This window comes from Vigna unguiculata, chromosome 6, assembly GCF_004118075.2.
Source record: "Vigna unguiculata cultivar IT97K-499-35 chromosome 6, ASM411807v1, whole genome shotgun sequence".
In the NCBI taxonomy this organism is placed as follows: Eukaryota; Viridiplantae; Streptophyta; class Magnoliopsida; order Fabales; family Fabaceae; genus Vigna; species Vigna unguiculata.
The window spans coordinates 29,499,047-29,518,012 of record NC_040284.1 but is presented as its reverse complement, the minus strand read 5'-3'; the positions used below and the strand labels follow the sequence as shown (position 1 = coordinate 29,518,012).

General features: G+C 29.8%; 2 protein-coding genes across 8 annotated transcripts; both read right to left on the bottom strand.

The window, feature by feature from the left end:
- Positions 1–3,301: 3,301 nt before the first annotated feature.
- LOC114189193 lies at positions 3,302–10,002 on the bottom strand. Of its 6 annotated transcripts, none has more exons than XM_028077904.1 (14): positions 9,730–10,002; positions 9,615–9,660; positions 9,300–9,390; positions 8,561–8,647; positions 7,908–7,954; positions 7,444–7,501; positions 7,164–7,277; positions 6,404–6,526; positions 5,667–5,793; positions 5,095–5,183; positions 4,429–4,527; positions 4,066–4,271; positions 3,767–3,965; positions 3,302–3,551 (listed from the first exon to the last, which is right to left on the bottom strand). In XM_028077904.1, the coding sequence occupies exons 3-14, from the start codon at positions 9,370–9,372 to the stop codon at positions 3,499–3,501; spliced, it is 1,275 nt and encodes a 424-aa protein (XP_027933705.1). In that variant the 5' UTR covers positions 9,373–9,390; positions 9,615–9,660; positions 9,730–10,002; the 3' UTR covers positions 3,302–3,498. The 6 variants fall into 6 exon arrangements, with proteins under 6 accessions (XP_027933705.1, XP_027933703.1, XP_027933707.1 ...); XM_028077902.1 differs by having other exon boundaries at positions 9,615–9,729; positions 9,828–10,002; XM_028077906.1 differs by having other exon boundaries at positions 5,667–5,778; positions 9,615–9,729; positions 9,828–10,002.
- A 1,622-nt stretch (positions 10,003–11,624) lies between these two features.
- Positions 11,625–14,717, bottom strand: LOC114187254 (vesicle-associated protein 2-2-like). 2 transcript variants are annotated; one of them, XM_028075449.1, is made up of 8 exons: positions 14,467–14,717; positions 14,314–14,384; positions 14,154–14,235; positions 13,958–14,073; positions 13,734–13,862; positions 13,162–13,350; positions 12,403–12,480; positions 11,625–11,912 (listed from the first exon to the last, which is right to left on the bottom strand). In XM_028075449.1, exons 1-8 carry the CDS (start codon positions 14,513–14,515, stop codon positions 11,802–11,804), a joined length of 825 nt encoding a protein of 274 aa, XP_027931250.1. In that variant the 5' UTR covers positions 14,516–14,717; the 3' UTR covers positions 11,625–11,801. The 2 variants fall into 2 exon arrangements, with proteins under 2 accessions (XP_027931250.1, XP_027931249.1); XM_028075448.1 differs by having other exon boundaries at positions 11,625–11,915; positions 14,467–14,716.
- Positions 14,718–18,966: the final 4,249 nt, after the last annotated feature.

Genomic DNA, 18,966 nt, shown 5'->3' with positions numbered 1-18,966 from the left:
TTGTTGACATCATATGCATTTTATAAGTTTTATTTTTCTGCCAATAAATTTAGCAACGTTTTAAATGAAGTTACATACTAAAGTATTCCACCAAAACCAAAGTAATCATAACCTATATGACTAAATGAATGAATAGTAAAAATAGTGGAGATTTCATTACTTGTCACAGACCATTACTTTTATCAAAGTTTCATATTATATAATTCTTACATTTTTTTTATATAAATGACTGGTTTTACAGTACACTACCGGATAACTTCATTACCACTAATAAAGTTTGCACTTCAAATATTTAAAACGGCACGAAAGCTGCGTCTTACTATTTATTTCTAACAAGAGTTATGTGTTATTTTAAGTTTTACAATTTTTTTTTTGTCAAAATTGAAATATTACATATTTGATATTGTTTTATAACAAAAATAAATAAAATTTGGGTCGAGAGTTTGAAAGAAGGCAACTGTTTGTCTCATAACTGGCTGTCATTTTAAAAGACAAAGACTTACAATCCTAAAGGCTTATATGGCTTTTTCATTTACATTAATTCATTCATTCATCAATTACTATAATAACCTATAACCTATGCTTAATTTAGCATGAGTTGACTCGTTTTTCTCCTGATTGGGATAAAAACTAGAAAAAATGACATGTAATTTGTGAAAAAGGCAAAGCAGGAAAACATTATATTTCTATATTTGTGATGCTTACTATGAGATAACACATAAAAAAGATCATTTTTTTATATATATTTGAAGAAAAGACAACTCTGAAAAGGAGGGTGTGGAATTGACAAGATGGGGAGAAGATATTAAAGGCAAATTCCAATCGTGTTGTGTATGTATATTCGTAGAAGCAAAATAAAGATGGTGGCTTCAGATTTATGTGATAGAGTATGGTTTGTTGATAGAATTATAGATAAGCCAAAAGCAGGGAAATGAAAGTATGAAAATGACAAAAGAAGAAGGAAGGAGGAAGTGGGTGTAGTAGGAGACAAAAGTTTAGAACTATTCTGGCAAACAAAAAGAGATTATAAGTGACTCATTCTACCACTACACAACATTACTCAACTCTCCCAAATGCATTGAAATCATATCAACTCAAACTTTTCACACAAAATAATGGTGTGATGGAGAAAAAAAAAAAGACCAAAGACAAGATAATGCTTTGAAGGCCGAGACTTAATTTAAATGCTTCAACAACAAAATTTATGACTAAAATATATTCAAGTAAGAAAACCATTTTATGTTTACGAGATTAACTATGTACACAGAATAAAAAGTCCATTTCATAGAAAAATTGAGAAATTCAAATTTATATTTCATTCTTAATTTCTCATGATAAATTGAATATTAAACATTTATTTTATCACTTCTATTATAGAATATATGATTATAGGTTTAATTAAGTTTCTACCTCATAAACTTTGATATTTTAAACTAAATTTCTATTAAAAAATTTATCCATTAAATATTCTAAAATTTTATATTTAATTACATCTGTTTTATTAATTTTTTTATTAATTAAATAACATAATTGTTATTTTACTCCTTGCTTGCTTATTTTATCTACCTCATTGTATTAAAAAATAAAATTTTATGAATAATATAAAAATATATAACAATTAATATAAAATAATTAAATATTTGTATTACTTTAACAAGATCGTGAATAATTATGTATTGAATAGACAAGTTAAATAAAAATATTTAAATTTATAAACCTTAGAATTTAGTTTATATATAAAGAGGGAAAGAGATACAAAGTAGAGTTCGCAAAACAAGTGGCGCACCACCTCATCGTTTGACACTTTATTTTAGAAATATATAAATATAATGAATTGATCTTCTTTCCCACAATATCTTATTTGTCTACAGCTGATCACTGTTTTACCACTGTCTCAAACAATTATTGCACAGACGAAAAATGGATCAAATTAAAACAACTCAAACCAAAAATATTTTAAAATAATAATTCTCTCTTATCATTTTCAACTTGTTTATTTCATCTACAATATTATTTATTCCTCCCTACCTAAAAGTTATCCCGTCAGTAAAAAAAAAAATTGACAAAAAGTTAAAAATATTAAAAAGACAAGTTATCGACAAATCAAAAAACACAAAGAAATACAGTATTCACATCATTTCATTAATAACAACAAAAATATATTTCAAACAGTCATTAAAACAATTTCTTTCATAAATATTAAATTAGAGAAACCAAAATTTATAAGATATTAAAAATTTTGGATTATATTAAAGATATTAAAAAATACATTTTTATAATAAATTTATTTACTGTAATCCCAAATAAATAATTCTTATTCATTTCATACAAGTCAAAATAAGATAAAGTATCTTTGATTTTTCCAACAAAGCATTCACCTAGTTGCGGTGAGTCTGGACTAGCACGTGGTATGACATCATCTATTCTAATAAAATTCCATGTGGTACACTACCTGATTTTTTTTCTTTCCAGATGGCATAAAGAAGAATCTGCTACTAGATATTAGAAGACGTGAATGGAATGTGACAATTCCTACCAAAAGTGACAGAGAGAAGTCAATATCTGGTGTCATTTCGCATGTACATCAAATGTTACTATATTTCCGATAAAAAATTTACCAAATTCTCAATTTCATTAAGTTGAGCACCCGATTCTCCAACTCCCACGAACCTTCCACAGGTAGGCAAAATGTTGTGAATATTCATATCATTAATGAATGTGCTTCCATGATCATTTCAAGCATGGAATTAAACAAAGGACAACGTGATAATAAATTTATTGTACTCACCAAATGAACATGTGGCCTCCATTTAAAACAAAATTACCTTTTTCCTCCAAAGTTACTTCAAAATTAAAAATTAAAATATACATTATATCACTGCCAGATTTCCATGAGGAGAGTTCTTTTCTGGTTCAAAATAAATCCAAAAGAAAACACAAAGATTTGACACAGTTAAATTTTAGGAATAAGAATAAAAAAATTAAATAGAGGCCCCCGTTTAAACAGAAATACAGAGCCTTGACTAATTGTTAAAACAAAATATAAAATTTGTTATAATAATAAATTATTCCTACTGGAGAAATAGAAGTTTTAGTCTAATTATCATCTGATCATATTGTTACACAGTCCAAAACTCACTTTTTCTGACATACTGGAACCTGTTTAATAGCTGATAGCATTGTAAATCTGCATATCTGTTCCCAAATATATTCTTGTATTGAGAAACCTGTAATATCAAGAACGATGCAAGCTGCTATGCAAATACTAGTAAGCATAAATAACAGAAGACCAAGTATCGAGTTGAGGACACTGGGGATATAGAACTAATAATTTCTTCATTTCCATCCATTTATACAGAAGTTTACATGTACAAAGCAGATGACAGGATACACAATTTGAGTAATTTACTTTATCAGCTTCAAAAAAGGAGCTAAATCCTAAACTCAAGTATTGTTTACCTGAACCTTAACCAACCCAAAAAATTTCCACCATGGTTTCTAAATAACAGGAACACTACCATTCGGTTGCTGCATTGTTCCCAATGAATTTCCTACAAAAAACAGAACAAAAAACACTCGTTAACAACTTGTACCAATCATTTTCCTTCAAGCTATCACTCCAAAAATTGTCAGCTTTTTGTCAAAGCAAATCTTTCACCTCAATCCGTCCTTTAGTTAGTGATAGGCTTTTCACGATTACTTAGTTTTTCTAAATTTAGAATACCCTATAAACATGAAAAGACAACTCAATAACATATTAGATTACCTGTGTTGCTAGAAAATGAATAGGATGTTGGAAGAAAGTTGCTTCTAGTCAAACCAACATGAGTGGCTGTAGACCTTGAAACATTATCGAGAAGAAACTGATTTGACAAACCATTACTTGGCAGGCCTCCTGCTTTTAGTACGCAAACTTCTGAGCTTTTGGCAAGAATATGATCAGATTTTTGAGGAGATGATCGGCCCTATTTTTCAAAAAAAAAAAAGAACTGTATAACTTTGTTGACATGATTCGACCTATAATTGTAAATGATCAGCATTAAAAAAGAGCAAAGATTGTCACACCTCGGGCACATTGTCCAGTTGAGAAGATGAAGGGCATCTAAGAGATGAATCTTGGAATGTGACCATATCTTCAGGTGATGTCTTTGGACACAAATCAGTACGCAATTGCTCGTTTAAGTTCTGGAAGTAAAGATGGCGAAGTCTGGCACGCAGTCGATTGGTCCTTTGTGAATAAAATATCTTCGTAGCAAGGGGCGCAGGAAATTCTAATTCAACAAAAAAACGTGTTTACACAAACACCAGCTTGTATTAGAAACACTAAAATTAAAAATTAAAGGAAAAAACATTGGAGGAAAGGTCTTCCATTTTACCAGTTGCCGGAAGTTAATGACTTTCAAAACTTAAATTATATATTTTTAATACCATTCTTCGTAGTGTTTGGATGTTGCACAAGGACCTGCCCAAGGATTTTTCGGTTAGGATCTCCATGTTCTGAAGTAGTTATTTCAACCAAGTCCTTGCCTAAATGGAATCAGAATTAATTAGGTGATTCATTCCATGACCAGGTCCCCAATCGCCAAAGAGCGAACAGCATAATACAGTAAAAGTAATAGCACAGTTGTCATTAATGTCAGACTAAACATTACAAAAACCAAGGATTCACTGCGCATACATAGGAGGGCTTTGGTGGCATAAGAATATTATAAGAAAATTACTAATTTCTCTGAAAGTTAACATTGTTTAGTGTCCACAAATATAGAATTTGAGAAGTATGAAAATAACTTTCACACATTTGAGCATATATGGAAATCAGTAATAGCTTGTAACTTTTTGAGAAAAATAAATTTTAGCATCCATATTTTGGCATTCAACATGCCTTCGCTTGACACTAGAATGTTTTTAGAATGTACATGCCCAAGTTCTAGTTCACTTATAAAAATGAAATATGGTAGAACAGAATTAATAATTATGTTTTCACATCATGCAAAGACTTTTTTTAAGCTGGAGTTTATAAGGGTAAGAAACTCATTATAGGTATGTCCTGCAAGAACAACTTTTTTCATTCAACACGTATAATTGCACACTTACAAGTTATTCCATCAGTGAAACTCAGAGTTTTGGTCTCTCCAGAATCTCTTCCAGGGCTTTCTAGTACAGGTAGGTGGGTGTTTGCTCTCCTGCAATAAACATAACAGATTGGATATAAATTTAAGAGGGATGATTAACAACTCCAATAAATGGGAATAATTATCAAATTTCCTAACATAAGTTTTAAACAAATGTGTTTAACCTCTAATTATAATTTTCATTTTTTTCAATACCGTGAAGGTATAGTGGTTATGGCAGGCAATCATTCACACTGAACGACAGCCTATTTGATAATTGATTAACAACTTTTTATATCTGCAGTTTTAATAATTTTCCATTTGATAGTGGTAGTTTATTGGGGAGGGGTAATGGAAGTATTATGCAATAAATGATGCATTCAAATTTATTTTGTGTTAATCAAGAACTTATGATTAATATCTGGTAACATAGGCACACAATCAAATTAACACAACAAATATCAATATATAATCTAAGCCACAAAGTTAACCACAATGATATTAAAATAATCATACAACATGTGTGCGCAAATCAGATGAACAAAGAAAGCATACAATTTATGACGTTTTGTTGGAGGATGCATTACAGAAGCTGGGTGGTCCTTATTTCCAGGATTAATCCTGGTACCATCCATCATAGATGCTCCATCGACACAAGTAGAGTGTCCTAAGGAAATTGGAACTAAAATGAATCAAGTTTTCAAATTGATTAGCAAACCAATAGCATAGGGCATGGGAAAATAGATTTATGTAACCATAACAATAATAGTACTCCAACCAGCAAAATAAACTTGAGACATACATCAAGCAAAATAAAACCAGCAAAAAAGATCAAATATGTTTTAACAAGAGAAATTACAGTCTAAACTATCATCAATCAACATTGTATAATATTTCGAATCAATCCATCTTCAGCAATATAATGAAAGGTTTTGAACTAAACCTGTAAGCCAATGAAAAGCAAAGATCATATTCTCCTATGATCATGAGTAAAATGGTAGAGGGAGGCTAAATTTTAGTTCCATAAAAATACTCGTAAACAAACCCAGCGGCATTTGGTTGTTGAAGGTTTCAGGGAAAGTTAACACAAGTGATAGAAATAGCAAACTAATAACACCAATATGCCTTAGCTTTTGAACGAAATAATTTTAAAATACATTCAATCTTGTAAAAAATTAAAACAAGCAGTAATCATATGGTAAAATAGAATTTATAAGAAAATACATAAACTTCTGTATGAGAATTCCACTGATAATGAAGGAGAAAACTTACAAAAATAATCGGGCTTTTACCTTTAACCTTGTTTGAAAAGGGAATCACTCTGATTTGACTAATCCGGTGGGATTGTGACAAATCCGAGTCAATATTATCCATAGACCCAGACCTTCTATGCTCCCCAACGGCTGAAGCTTGGTCTATGAGGGGTTATGAGGCACAAAAAGTAATGTTACGAAAACCTAACATTAGAAAGTATTCAGAAAAAATAAAGGACTCCTTTAAAAGAAGAAATCTACTAAAGAAATCAAAGTTACTACTTAAATATGTTTATAGTCAACCTTAAATAAATAAGTTTTTTATTTTTTTATTTATTTTGGCCCCTGTATAATTTTTTTTTTGTTCGTGGTCAAAGGTTCCAAGAGATGCATACTATACTACTAGTGTTGTAATGTAATGTCACTATATGTCACCAAAAACAACTCCAAAGATTCGTAAAATAAATGATATTCATCTAGCTTAAAGTAAAAATAGGGGACTAAATACAGTGATTTAAAATTTTTGAAAGGATGAAAACCAAAGAAAAATATTTTACATGGACTGAAAAGGGATGAAAAACAAGAAAAAAAAATGGAAAAAAGAAGCATAGGAAACAAAAATTCGTTAATTTCACAGAGACTACAAAACATTCAAGCCTTTCAGAAAACATGAGTCATATACCTTCTACAAAAACAATCAGCAGAAGATTAAACTACTTATGACTAAACTTAAGATATAATAGTATAGTAACTAAAAATGTCTTAGCAATTTATTAATTAATTCATATTTTAAGGATACTAGCACAAGAAGCTGCTAACTTTTTCTTTTCCTTCCTAGGAGGTTTCAGACTCCCGGTGCTGCCATCAAACTCCAACCTAGTTTGTTCTGAGAGCTTTAATGACTGACAAAGTTCTGAAACACAGGGAGGATGGCGAAGCAAGGTTCAGTATTAGTAACCTTTTAAAGTATGGGGGACAAAAAACGAAAGCTGGTACTAAACTAGCCACACATTGACATTTGCAGTTTGAAAAGCCTCACAAAGTTCTATTATAAATACTAAAAGAAGCCAAAATTAAACCTGTATGAGCAGCAAATTGACTGTCTTTAATTGGCTTCTTGCAATTGTTGCAGCATACCTAAAAAAATATCACGCAATCAGTTATATGAATTTCTTTAGATTATACTTTCTAAAAGCTAATGCCTGGAGACGAAGATATTTACAAGTTATAACATCTAAATCAATTATATAATTACAAAGTTGGTATAAAATGCATAAACTGTTTCCAAACTGTGTCAGTTGCTCTGTGCCATCCTGGTGAATATGGCAGTAGAAAAGTAATAAAAAGAAGCAATAATCACTGAATTTAAGGTATACTAAACTATAAGAAGCAATAACAGATTATAAATATTATGCCATATAATATCCGCATGAAACCTAAGAAGAACAGGTTATACCAATAAAGAAACCACATAAAGTCTCAGGCCAGACTCTTGGCGTCCACTAGCGAACAAGAAAAAGTAGAAACATGAGGCAAACCTTACCAGCTGCAAGCCATCAGTCATGGGGCTAACACCATAGACATGCATATCTGTGATATAAAACATGTGAAGAAGCATTTTAAAAATCTCTAATACGAAATGACAATTGTACAAAGACCAAAGAACTGGAAAATGAGCACAAATTAGAAACTATACTCATAAAATTGAAATAAGACGATAATCGAAAGCCCAGAAAGAAAAAAAATTCCTCAAAACTAAACATGTTCATTTGACCATTATATGTAGTTCCACTTCGACAAAGTACTTGTCCCCGTTTCCCCCAAAAGAAAATATTTACATTTAGACTGATAAGTTTCTTAAAGAAAAAAAAATCCAGTTATTTCTCAAGTTAAAAATACAAAATCTAATTGGTCGAAGTTAACTTCACACACATAAACTAATTTATAACTCATGAGAGAGGTTAAATCCATTTACCGTCTTATTTTCTTCGTCTGTAAGTGGTTTTTTAAGAAGCTTTTTTCCAAGCAGAGACTGATTGATTATTAGAATGGCAGTCATTACCACTTATTCTTCTACCAAATAAATCACATTGGACTAAATAAATAATGAAGACTATAAATTACTTTCTACCAAGGAATATCCACAGATTGTACTACAAAAAGGTTGATTCACAAAACAAAAACACTTTAAACAACCTTCTTCCTGAAGCAAATTTGCTTCGTCCGCCTCACGTAGTTCTGTACTTATATATTCAGCAGCCGACTTCTGATAGGCAAAGTCATCTTCCAAGTCATGCACAAAGAAATGAGGTTCAATCAGACATTGAAAATGAAAGAAAAATCCATAAATTAAAGAATTTAATAAACTACACTGTCAATCTATCAGAGGTCACGGTAAGTACAATATTTATAATAAAAATAAAAAATGACTCGGTGATTTGTGATTAGATAACAATATACAAAATTATTTACATTGCCGATGCATGTATTATCTATAATCCATAATCCATAATAATTACGGGAATGCAATGTTTTTATGCATTGTCTTAGACATTTTCACCCATAAACTGGTTTTCTTTTCCTATTTACCCATTAGCTGTACTTTGTGACTTCCAGAAGCCACTAAGACATCCTCATCTGAATTTTCCCCCAATAAGTAATCTCCTAACTATGCAACTTCTGCAAGATGCTATCAATTATTAGTATTATTTCTTTTTCTTTTAACTTCTTCTCCATCTTTTTATGCATTCCAAGAAATGAATACAATCACTTCTTGTACTAGTTTATTCTATAATTAAAAAACTATTTGTTGCGTGGTATTATATTATATTATATTATATTATATTAAATATACAATATGATGACCTGAATCCAGAAAACAGTGTCAGGCATAACATGCAGCTAATAGATACGGAAGGGTAGGGTCTCTAAATACCTGCAACTGTCTGAGAAGCAAGAAGCCTTGCCATGACTCCCATTTTGCCACCATCTCCTGGGGAACATACCATTGAAAAGAGAAGATAAACCTGCATAACCGTTGAACAACGGATCATCGTCAATCCAAGAACAACACACAACATTGACGCGAAAGAGAAAAGAAACAGCGGCTAATATCGAAGCTAATGACGAATAGGAGTAGTAAGAGAGATAGCAATGAAGGAAAAAAGAAAAGCACAGAACAGACAGAAGAGAGAAAGTGGCATTGGCGAAACTTAAAGAATAATAGATCGCGAGAGGAGAATGGGCGTACCTCAGAAGCGAAAAATGACGGAATCGGTTAGGGAACGATGAGAACCCTAAAAAGAGAGGAAGAAATTAGGGAATCGGAATATAATTGAGGAATGGAGAGGAAGAGAGAGCAATGCCTGCAGAGGAAAGAGAGTAGAAGGTGATGATGACGATGAAATTGGCAATGACGGAAGAGAAACCCTAGAAGACGGAGAAGGAGAAGAATAAGATTAACCTTGTTTGTGTTTGTTTTATAGTTTTGGGGAATAAGAAAAGTTCTTCTCCTCTTCTCTGTGGAGGAGGAGAAGAGGGAGAAGGCAAAAATAAGAAGCTTTTTGAAGAAGTGGGTCGAGGTTGAGTGAAAGCGTTTTGCGTAACGCCTTCTTCTGCATCACACTGTAACTCCACAACTCCACTATACAGTCACTTCTCTTATTTATTAATATAAATTATAATTAATCTTCTTACTCTCATCTCTCCTTCTCTACTCGTGTCTTTTACCTTCCCTCCATATAAATCAAAACAATACTAACAAACTAATCATTTGCTAAACTGTCCCTAAGTCTTTGATAATTTTTTTAATTTTGGTTATAAAAAAGTTAATACCAAAATACTTTCATAAAACTGTACTTAGCACTGGTTTTCCACTTAGTTCCATCTTTAATTTTGTCTTTATATTTATAATTATGATTTATTTTAGTTTTTTTAATTGAAGTAATTTGATTTATCATTGATTTAAAATCAAATTAATAATTAAATTTACTTACTATTTATATATATATATATATATATATATATATAATTTTTATAATTTATACATAAAATCATTCTTCTTAAATTTTTCAATTATATTTTATATATTTACTTAAAAGAAATCTCTTTTTATATTTATAATTTTTAAAATGCTAAAAATAAAAATGTAAAGTGACACTTTTTATATTAAAAATATTTGTCACTTAAAATGTAAAATTTAAAAGTGATTTTTTTTATATTTTTAGAAAATTATAAATTTAAATAGAAATTTTTTTGCAAGAAAAAAATATAAAAAATAATAATTTAAATATTTAGGTAGAATGATTTTATATATTAATTATAAAAATAATATTTTAATATATATATATATATATATATATAAATTATAATAAAATTTAATTATTAATTTGATTTTAAATTGGAAAGGTATGGAATTGCTCCGATTTAAAAAAAAAAATTGGAGGAACAGTTTAGTCTTGAATTTTTTGGTGTGTAATGACTTCATTTTGACCAACTAAGAAAACTATTTTAAAGATGTAAATTATTTTTTAATACAGTGACTATTATAATTATTCTTTTATATTTTTGTCATTATGACCATTTTTTTTGTCTTTGAAATTTTTTTCTAATGAATGACTGAGTATAAATTGAAGCAGATTTATCGATGGACCAATTTAGGAAGAAAGGAGCCGTTGTTAACGATGACTCATCAATGTAATTAGAATGATTGTTTTTTGATTTTTTTTGAATGATAGTTTATTTATGTTGATAAGAAGAACTTTTGTTCTTGTAATAAAATATTATTGTTTCTTTGTTAGATATCAATTAAAATTTTGCTGACCGTGATAAATAAACTATTCTAAGGATGTAAACTATTTTTTTAGATAGTGTCTATTATAATTATTCTTTTATCATTTGTCATTATGAACACCATTATTATTTTTTTTCCTTTGAATTTTCTTTTTCATAAAGGATTGAGAAAATTTCTGATATATTATAATTGAGCAAATATTACTTTATTTTTTTATTTCTTCTTCTATTATTATTATTACTATTATTATTATTATTATTATATAGTAACATATTATTAAGTTTTTTCCTCTCCTTAAAAATCAAACAATTTTAAGTATCTTTCTCTCTTCTCACCTCTGTCAAATCTATTCCCCTTTCATCGATAACCAAACTGTCCAAGAACGTAGCCAGAACATTATGAACAATAATCGGGGAAATTACCTAATTCTGCTCTCTGATTTTGGTTCCGAATATCAGAGCCCCTGTATAATGCTTCTCCTAAGAAGTGCAGTTCATTTCACAAACATTTCAGGAAGGTTTCCACGTATCACATATTGACATTGATTGAGTACAACCATTACAATTAACAATAGTTATCTACCGAAAAGCATGAAGGAGAACCCCATTATTTTGGAACCTCGGTCATTATACACAATTTCGCTCCTTATGCATGAATATAATATCCGACTGCCATACTGACAAGCGAAACCACACAAACAAACAAAAACGGGAAGCCCTCCTGAGCTCTTTTAATTTTCATTTTCTTCTTCATCATCTCCTAACAAAAAAAGTAAAAGGTGTCAAATATAAAAAATGGTCATTCAGCAGCTGAACATTAACAATAATTTCAAACAGGTTCCAAGCAAAGCATTCTAGAGAAACCATCTATTAGATAACTATATATACCATAACTAAATTGATTAAGAAGATAAGAAAATTAAAATCTATTGTCCATTGGAAGAGAGTAATAATTTGCTGGTCCTTTAGTTATGTTGCTGTCACAAAGAATTTGTGTTTTAAAAAGAGTTGTAGAGATGATTCGAGGTTTGGAGTTGCCGTTGTACTTATAACAAAAATCACTCACTTTTTAGGTTTACATCTTACATGGCAAGTAAAATAATGTGAGAAGATTGCAAAAATGTACCCACCTATTGTGTAAACTGTATCCATGGAGCGTATAAAAGGACTATTGAACATGAAAAATGGAACTCACGAATTTTTTTAATAGTTTATTAGGACGTAAAGTAAAATAAGAAGGTACCTACCAACTCTTGCTTGAGCAAATTTTTTTCTCGGGTGTTCCTGCGCTTCTCTTCATTCAACTTTGCGATGGTTCCTTCGGCCTGCAAAGATTATAACTGATTGTTGATTGCTTCCATCTTCTTTTAAGGTTGAACATTATTCGAAAGGTCAAATTGCATAAACATTTTACATTTTTACGAGCTTGGCAATAAGCAATCATGAGTACACTACAAGAGAAAAAGGACATTTTCAAACATAATGATAAAACATGCCCTTTTTTTTTATAAAGAAAAAAGATTGGATGAGTTGAAATTTGGAAACTCACAAAGCTAGAACATGTCTCAGAGTTGGTTGGTACTTTTATATTATATCATTCTCTAGCTCTATCTTTTGTAACATTGAGTAGTTACTGCAAGTTGTATAGAAATCCTCACCATCAACGAATAGGCGTCTAAGTTTTTTTGTCTATCATATTTCTATCTAAAACATGTTATTTTATCTTATGTCACTCTTGTTTCTTTTAAACTAAGTAAAATCCCAAGTTATATTACATGGTGTGCATAGCCTGAACATGATTTCCCCAGTCCAAACTGTCCATCAATACCCCTTGAAGCTCATAGACCAGTTCAAGTTCAAAAATCAAATATTTGTCACTGGCAGCGATATGTGAGATGATAATACATGTTAAACCATAACCAACCAACTAACGGAATACGAAACTTAAAATCAAAGTAACAGTGAGATAACTGCTAATCTAAGTCAAAAAAGTACTTATGACTAACCTCTCTTAACTTTGCATCCATTATACTCAACCTTGACTCCAATTCCTTGAAATCCTTAGGAAAACTCAATTTCTCATTACCATTAACTTGTTTCATATCCCCCTCCTTCTCAACTGGTCTTGGAACAACAGTACCCTTATCCGTTCCATCCTCCTCCAAACCCTGGGCCATTTCCAAACTTTTTTCAACCTGACAAAAGAAAGAAACAATTTGAGAGCAATGTTCTCTTTCCCGATAAATTACTAGTCTCAAACAATCTCTTCTTGACATGTAATTGAGTTATTAACTGCTGTAAATTAAAAAATTGAAACACATGTCATGTTAGTCAAGACTGTAGACAAATGGTGGTCCAGAAACATATAATAATTTCATGTAAATTATTACACGGTTTAGAATTATCTTGGTCCAAAGCAATCTTCGAGTCACATATAATCAAATTTTGTAAACTTTTTTAAATTAAAAAACGCAGTTACATATGACACAAAAATAAGACGGGAATATACAACACGTGGTGATCCAAGATCACAAATTAATTTGTCATGAATGAGAGTGATAAAGTAGGAGAAACTCACTGTAATAGGGGAAGGCATTTGGATTGGTGGATCTTGGCTGAAATCTCCATTTTCAGGGGAAGAAGATGGGCCAATGAGGACAACCCTTAGTTTCTTCTCCTCAACAAGCCTTCCACTATCTTTCACAAACTGTGAAAGCGAAGAGGGAAAGGATTAATTAATGTAAGTAAACCACACGACAAACACGGTAAGCTGAATAACATAAAGTAAAAAACATGACTGACCAGGTCAGAGGAGATGTCGTCCTCGGTTGTTCCAGCGGGGACAACCGCGCTTTGAACGAGGAACTTGTCTTTGCAGTTGAAATCCGGCGGGGCTGTGCGCTGAGCCTGCATAGTAACTACCTCCAAACCAAGAGTTGATCATTAACTGTAACAGGCTACGGGAATTGAAAAGCAAGAGAAGTGTAGTAGTGGATACCGGTGAAATCACATGTTCCGTGGGGTTGGACAATGCCGACGGTTGGCCTGACGCAGTATTTCTTGGGCGACGTCGTTTTGACCTGAATTGCAAATAACGATGAGCGAATCGTTGAATTGGGATGAAAAAAGTTAGGAGTGGATTGAGTACTAAGTAGCACCTTGAAGGCAACATGATGAGAAGCGTGGTTGGCGAGACGAACCACGCAGGAACTCTGTTTCTTCAATTCAACTGCGTGTGTGTGAGAGAGAGAGAGAGAGCGTGAGGAAGCGAAAGGAGAGGAGGAGCGGCGGAGAGAGAACGGAAAACTTACAGCGGAAAGTGATGTCAGAAGGATGGATTAGGAGAAGGTCCGTGGCCATGTGAAGGATGCAGAATGAGAATGAATGGGGAGAGTGGTGCAGAACAGAGAAAGCGAGAATGGGAAAAAGAGAGAGAAAAGGCACAGCTTTGCATTGTTGTTGTGTTGTGTTGGTTACGTGGGGTGGGGGGACGGTGTGGGACTACGACACACTGCTTGTAACTTAACCTCTTTCCTCTCCGACCTCACCTTCTCGCTCTTCTTTCCTTTCTCTTTTTTTCAAAAATGCCAACTTTTACAAATCAGAATTGTACCAAACACGCCATCTTCTTTACTCCTCCGTTATTTTATTTTATTTTATTTTACCAATATTTTCCTATTTAATTGACTGCCTTTGACTCACCGAATTAACCAAATATTTAAATTACGTGTTTTTTTATTTTCTTACTTTTTTTTGTCTTATATTGTTCTTACATTTCTTTATTTTTACGTTTCACTTCTTGCTTTATTACACTATCTATGCCTTCTCTTTTCCTTTTTTATTATTACACCAGAAAATTTGCACAGGTACATAAATTACTGTGATAATTTACATACGTACCTAACTGATTTTAAATTTAATAATGTCGTTGAAAGTTACCTATTCAATCGTAGGTTATAACTTAATGTTAAAATCGGTTCGGTATGTTAAATTGTCAGAAATACAATCAATATGGTATATCTATTTTATATTAATTATAATTATATCTAATACAATAATCAATCTATATCAAACAATAAAATAACTTAAATTGTAGTCTTGTTAAAAAATATTAAAACAGAGACAATTATTTACACTTTCAAATAAATAAAAAATCCTATTTATTTCTAATTTTTATAAATTGTATAGGCCTCTATTTTTAATATACTCATTCGTCTTTATCAATATCGGAAAAAACTCTGAATAATTATTTTATTAATAGAAAAATAAAATAAATACAAAAAAATATATTTATTAATAGAGAAATAAAATAAACACAAAAAAATATATACACAACATATTCATGCCCTTTATAAGCAAACTTCACAACACTCTTATTAAAAGAATAAACAAATAAAAAGAATAGTCAAATATAGTTTTAAGTGTCTTTAATTTGGAACAAGAAATATCATGGACTTAGAATTCATTATATAGTCACTAGGTTGTCCCAGGTGATGTGAAACTTTTCAAAACATGTTATTTTCATCAGTCCAACAATAAATAATGATTTGTTTTGTAAAATACATAAAAGCTAAATTAAATTATGAGTATAATGTAAAATTTACATAAAAAAAAAAGGTTACCTTGTTATAATCATTTTTAATATTGTTTACCACCACGAGACTTTCAATATATCACATAGTAGTCACCTTCATGACTATAAGGTTACATATTACACTAAAACCAATACCATTTGTATTAGTAGTTTAAAATGAGATTTTCAAATTCAATACCATATGAAGAACAAGATAGGAATTACTCATGGTATATTCCATCTTGCATTAATACTTTAACCTGTGTATTTTTCATCCAATGTAGTGTATGAGTTGAACATACTATTAATGATTAAAAGATGGAAAAATATTAGTGCAATTAAGTACTCTTTGAAAATTCAATGTTAAGTATTTATTAATCAATAGTGTAATCTAAATAATAAAAAAACAAACACTAAAATGTGATTTACTTGGTTTAGAAGTGTAAAACAATAATGTATAGAAAATACTTTAAAAGATATAATTTCTTCCAAAAGCTCTAGAAAATTTCCACTCTACCTTTTTTGTGTGAACCCAAATTAACAATAAAAACAAATATGTTAAACAAATACATTCTTATTATATAATTAAACTACACTAATTAATTTAAGTGAAACCCACCGAAAGGTAAAAGATAAGACTCAAAATATGAAGGAAAGGATTTGGTCATCCCACCAAATATCAGTATAAAGTTACTCCTAGAAAAAGTGAAGGACATTTTACTCTCTTACTTTCGCTTTTGAAATAATTATAACAACTATAAATTAAAAAATATATATATATATATCGAAGGATAATGTGGGGTATTAACAATAATCTTTTATAAGCAATTTTACACTTTTTTTTAGGAGTTTTGTTTTTCATACGTGTTTATTTTGTATTTGAGATCATTTTAAATTATGTGCTCAAAAGAAGTGACAAGTCTGACGTTGAAAAGGATTAACTTTTTTATCTGTATCTTTATCTTCTTCTTTTCGTCATCACTTTTCTTTTCGTGACTGGAAAATGGTAGGGTCGAAACCATAGGTAAAAAAGAAGAAAAAAATAGGGAAGAAAGATGCAAAATCATCCAATGAGAGGTTATTTGATTTAAAAAATTTTAATATACTTTATATGGGCAACTTTTTCAAGGATATTTCCTAGTGTTTAAGGATAACCATAGATAATAATTGTTAACCATGTATTTGTGTCATTATATAAGTTAAATATATGTATGTGTCAAATAAGATTTTAAGATATTGTCTGAATAATTTATATTTTTTTGACATCTTTCAATTTAGATGTTAATTTGAATGCTGTTTAACACGTAATTATTTTTTAACGTTGGTTAAAAAAATTATAGTTTTTTTTTTAAAAAATTTGAAACTAGAAAGTATCAAATTTTATACGAATTCCATGCTTAAATGTGAAAATATTCGAAGAGTTTCCTCATCTAACCACGTTTAAATATAAAAATGAAGTTATATATTAAACTGATTGATTGCTATCCTCATAGATAGTTCTAAGGGAACTTATATTATGTTCATAATTAAACTTTATTAAGATCACAAGAGAATGATATAATTATGGAAGAAACAATATGTTTTGGAGTATTAGCTTATTCCAATTAAATCGTTTAAATTATATTACCCTTAAATCGTTTAAATTATATTACAATTAAATCGTCTAAATTAAACTATATGTTTGATGAAAATTTGTCAATTTCCGTATAATTGTGTGAATGATGTACTGTTTATTTTAATCTAACTAGTTGACAAATGATTACTCGTAATCAAATTTAAAAATTTAGGCATGACTTTCCCTTCACTGATCAGAATGACGTGGTAAATAATTCAACAGTGAATATGACATTTAAACTATTTATTTATTAATCATATATTTTATTAAAAAAATTATTGATGTAAGAGATTTTACATAAATTATAAGTAAGTCTAATTTACAATAAATATCTGAAAATAATATTTATCTTATAAGTGACTTTAATTTAATTTATATTAGAATCTAATTTAGTAAATTTGTTAGACATATTACATTACATACTATTTACTTATCCATAAATATTTAATCTCATTTTATGTGTATTGTGAAAAAAATATATTAAATATTTCGTATTAACTAAAAATTAAAACAATTAATTTTATAAAACGAGTTAAACTTAAATTGTGGTCCTAATAGCATATAAAAATATATAAAAATATTGTTCAGATAAAAAAGAAGTTGAGTGGGTGAAAATATAGTAAACTATTTACTATTTAATCAAGATATTGTAAGCTTCAAAATTGCCTTAATTACTTTTTTTTTTGTTTATCTATTATTTTCACGAGCTAGTAAATCTAAATGAAATTGAACTTAAATGTTTTAAAAATATTTTTAAAATGAAAAAAAAAACAATGAATAAGAAAATAGATGAGTTGAAAATAAGCATCACTAGGGAACATAAACACAGTGACAAAGAAAATAGGTGAAGGAAGTGTTAGATGTCCAAATCCTGATATCTCTATGAAATCTCAACCGTCCATTCATTTTAAATTTGGCAACAAAGGTTGTCGTAGCCCTGAAAGAGTTCTGGACGGTGCATACAAAGTGGTGTGAACGTACTCATGGATGTTCTGAATTTAGGAAAAACCCATGTTTACTTGGTCGGAATTTTTTCTTTTTATTAGCAACCAAATATTTAAGAATATTATTGGATGAATAATTTAAAATTAAACTCTTGTCAATTAAAAAAATAGATACAAAAACAGTTAAAAAGGTTGAAATATAAAATTCAACAAAAGTCTCAATTGTTACAAGAACGGTCACCAATGTTTTAATAATGAAGAAAGGACGAACCCTATTAGGATTCCGGAAATCACGATACAAACTATATATAAATTATAATTGTCACGTGAGTTTTTACTAATTACAACCTCTAAATTTAAATGAATATTTTCACATGTTAACGCCCGAATCAACAATCATCGTAATTACAAAATAATTGTTTATTTAAAATACTTCATATCATGAGTTTGCATGTTGACTGTATTTAGTAGTTCCTATATTTATGCGATTTTTTTAATTATAATTATTTTTAAAGAGACAAATAACTATTAACACTATAAATTTAGTGAATAAAATGATAAATATCTAACATTTAAACTTGTGAAATATAAAATGGTAAAAACGTGACTACGATTAAAATGACAGTTACGACTAACTTAAGATTTTAATTTTTTTTTTCTGAAAATAAAAATGTGGAAG

What these genes read in the sequence shown, in the direction of transcription:
- LOC114189193 (XM_028077903.1), bottom strand. Translation starts at nt 9,372, where the DNA reads ATGGTATGTTCCCCAGGAGATGGTGGCAAAATGGGAGTCATGGCAAGG. An exon ending in TTTCACTGATGGAATAACTT is followed by an intron (nt 4,528 to 5,094) that starts GTAAGTGTGCAA and finishes GATTCCATTTAG; the next exon opens with GCAAGGACTTGGTTGAAATA. An exon ending in AACTGGACAATGTGCCCGAG is followed by an intron (nt 3,966 to 4,065) that starts GTGTGACAATCT and finishes TTTGAAAAATAG; the next exon opens with GGCCGATCATCTCCTCAAAA.
- LOC114187254 (XM_028075448.1), bottom strand. Translation starts at nt 14,515, where the DNA reads ATGGCCACGGACCTTCTCCTAATCCATCCTTCTGACATCACTTTCCGC. An exon ending in CGGAACATGTGATTTCACCG is followed by an intron (nt 14,074 to 14,153) that starts GTATCCACTACT and finishes GTTTGGAGGTAG; the next exon opens with TTACTATGCAGGCTCAGCGC. An exon ending in ACGACATCTCCTCTGACCTG is followed by an intron (nt 13,863 to 13,957) that starts GTCAGTCATGTT and finishes TCGCTTTCACAG; the next exon opens with TTTGTGAAAGATAGTGGAAG.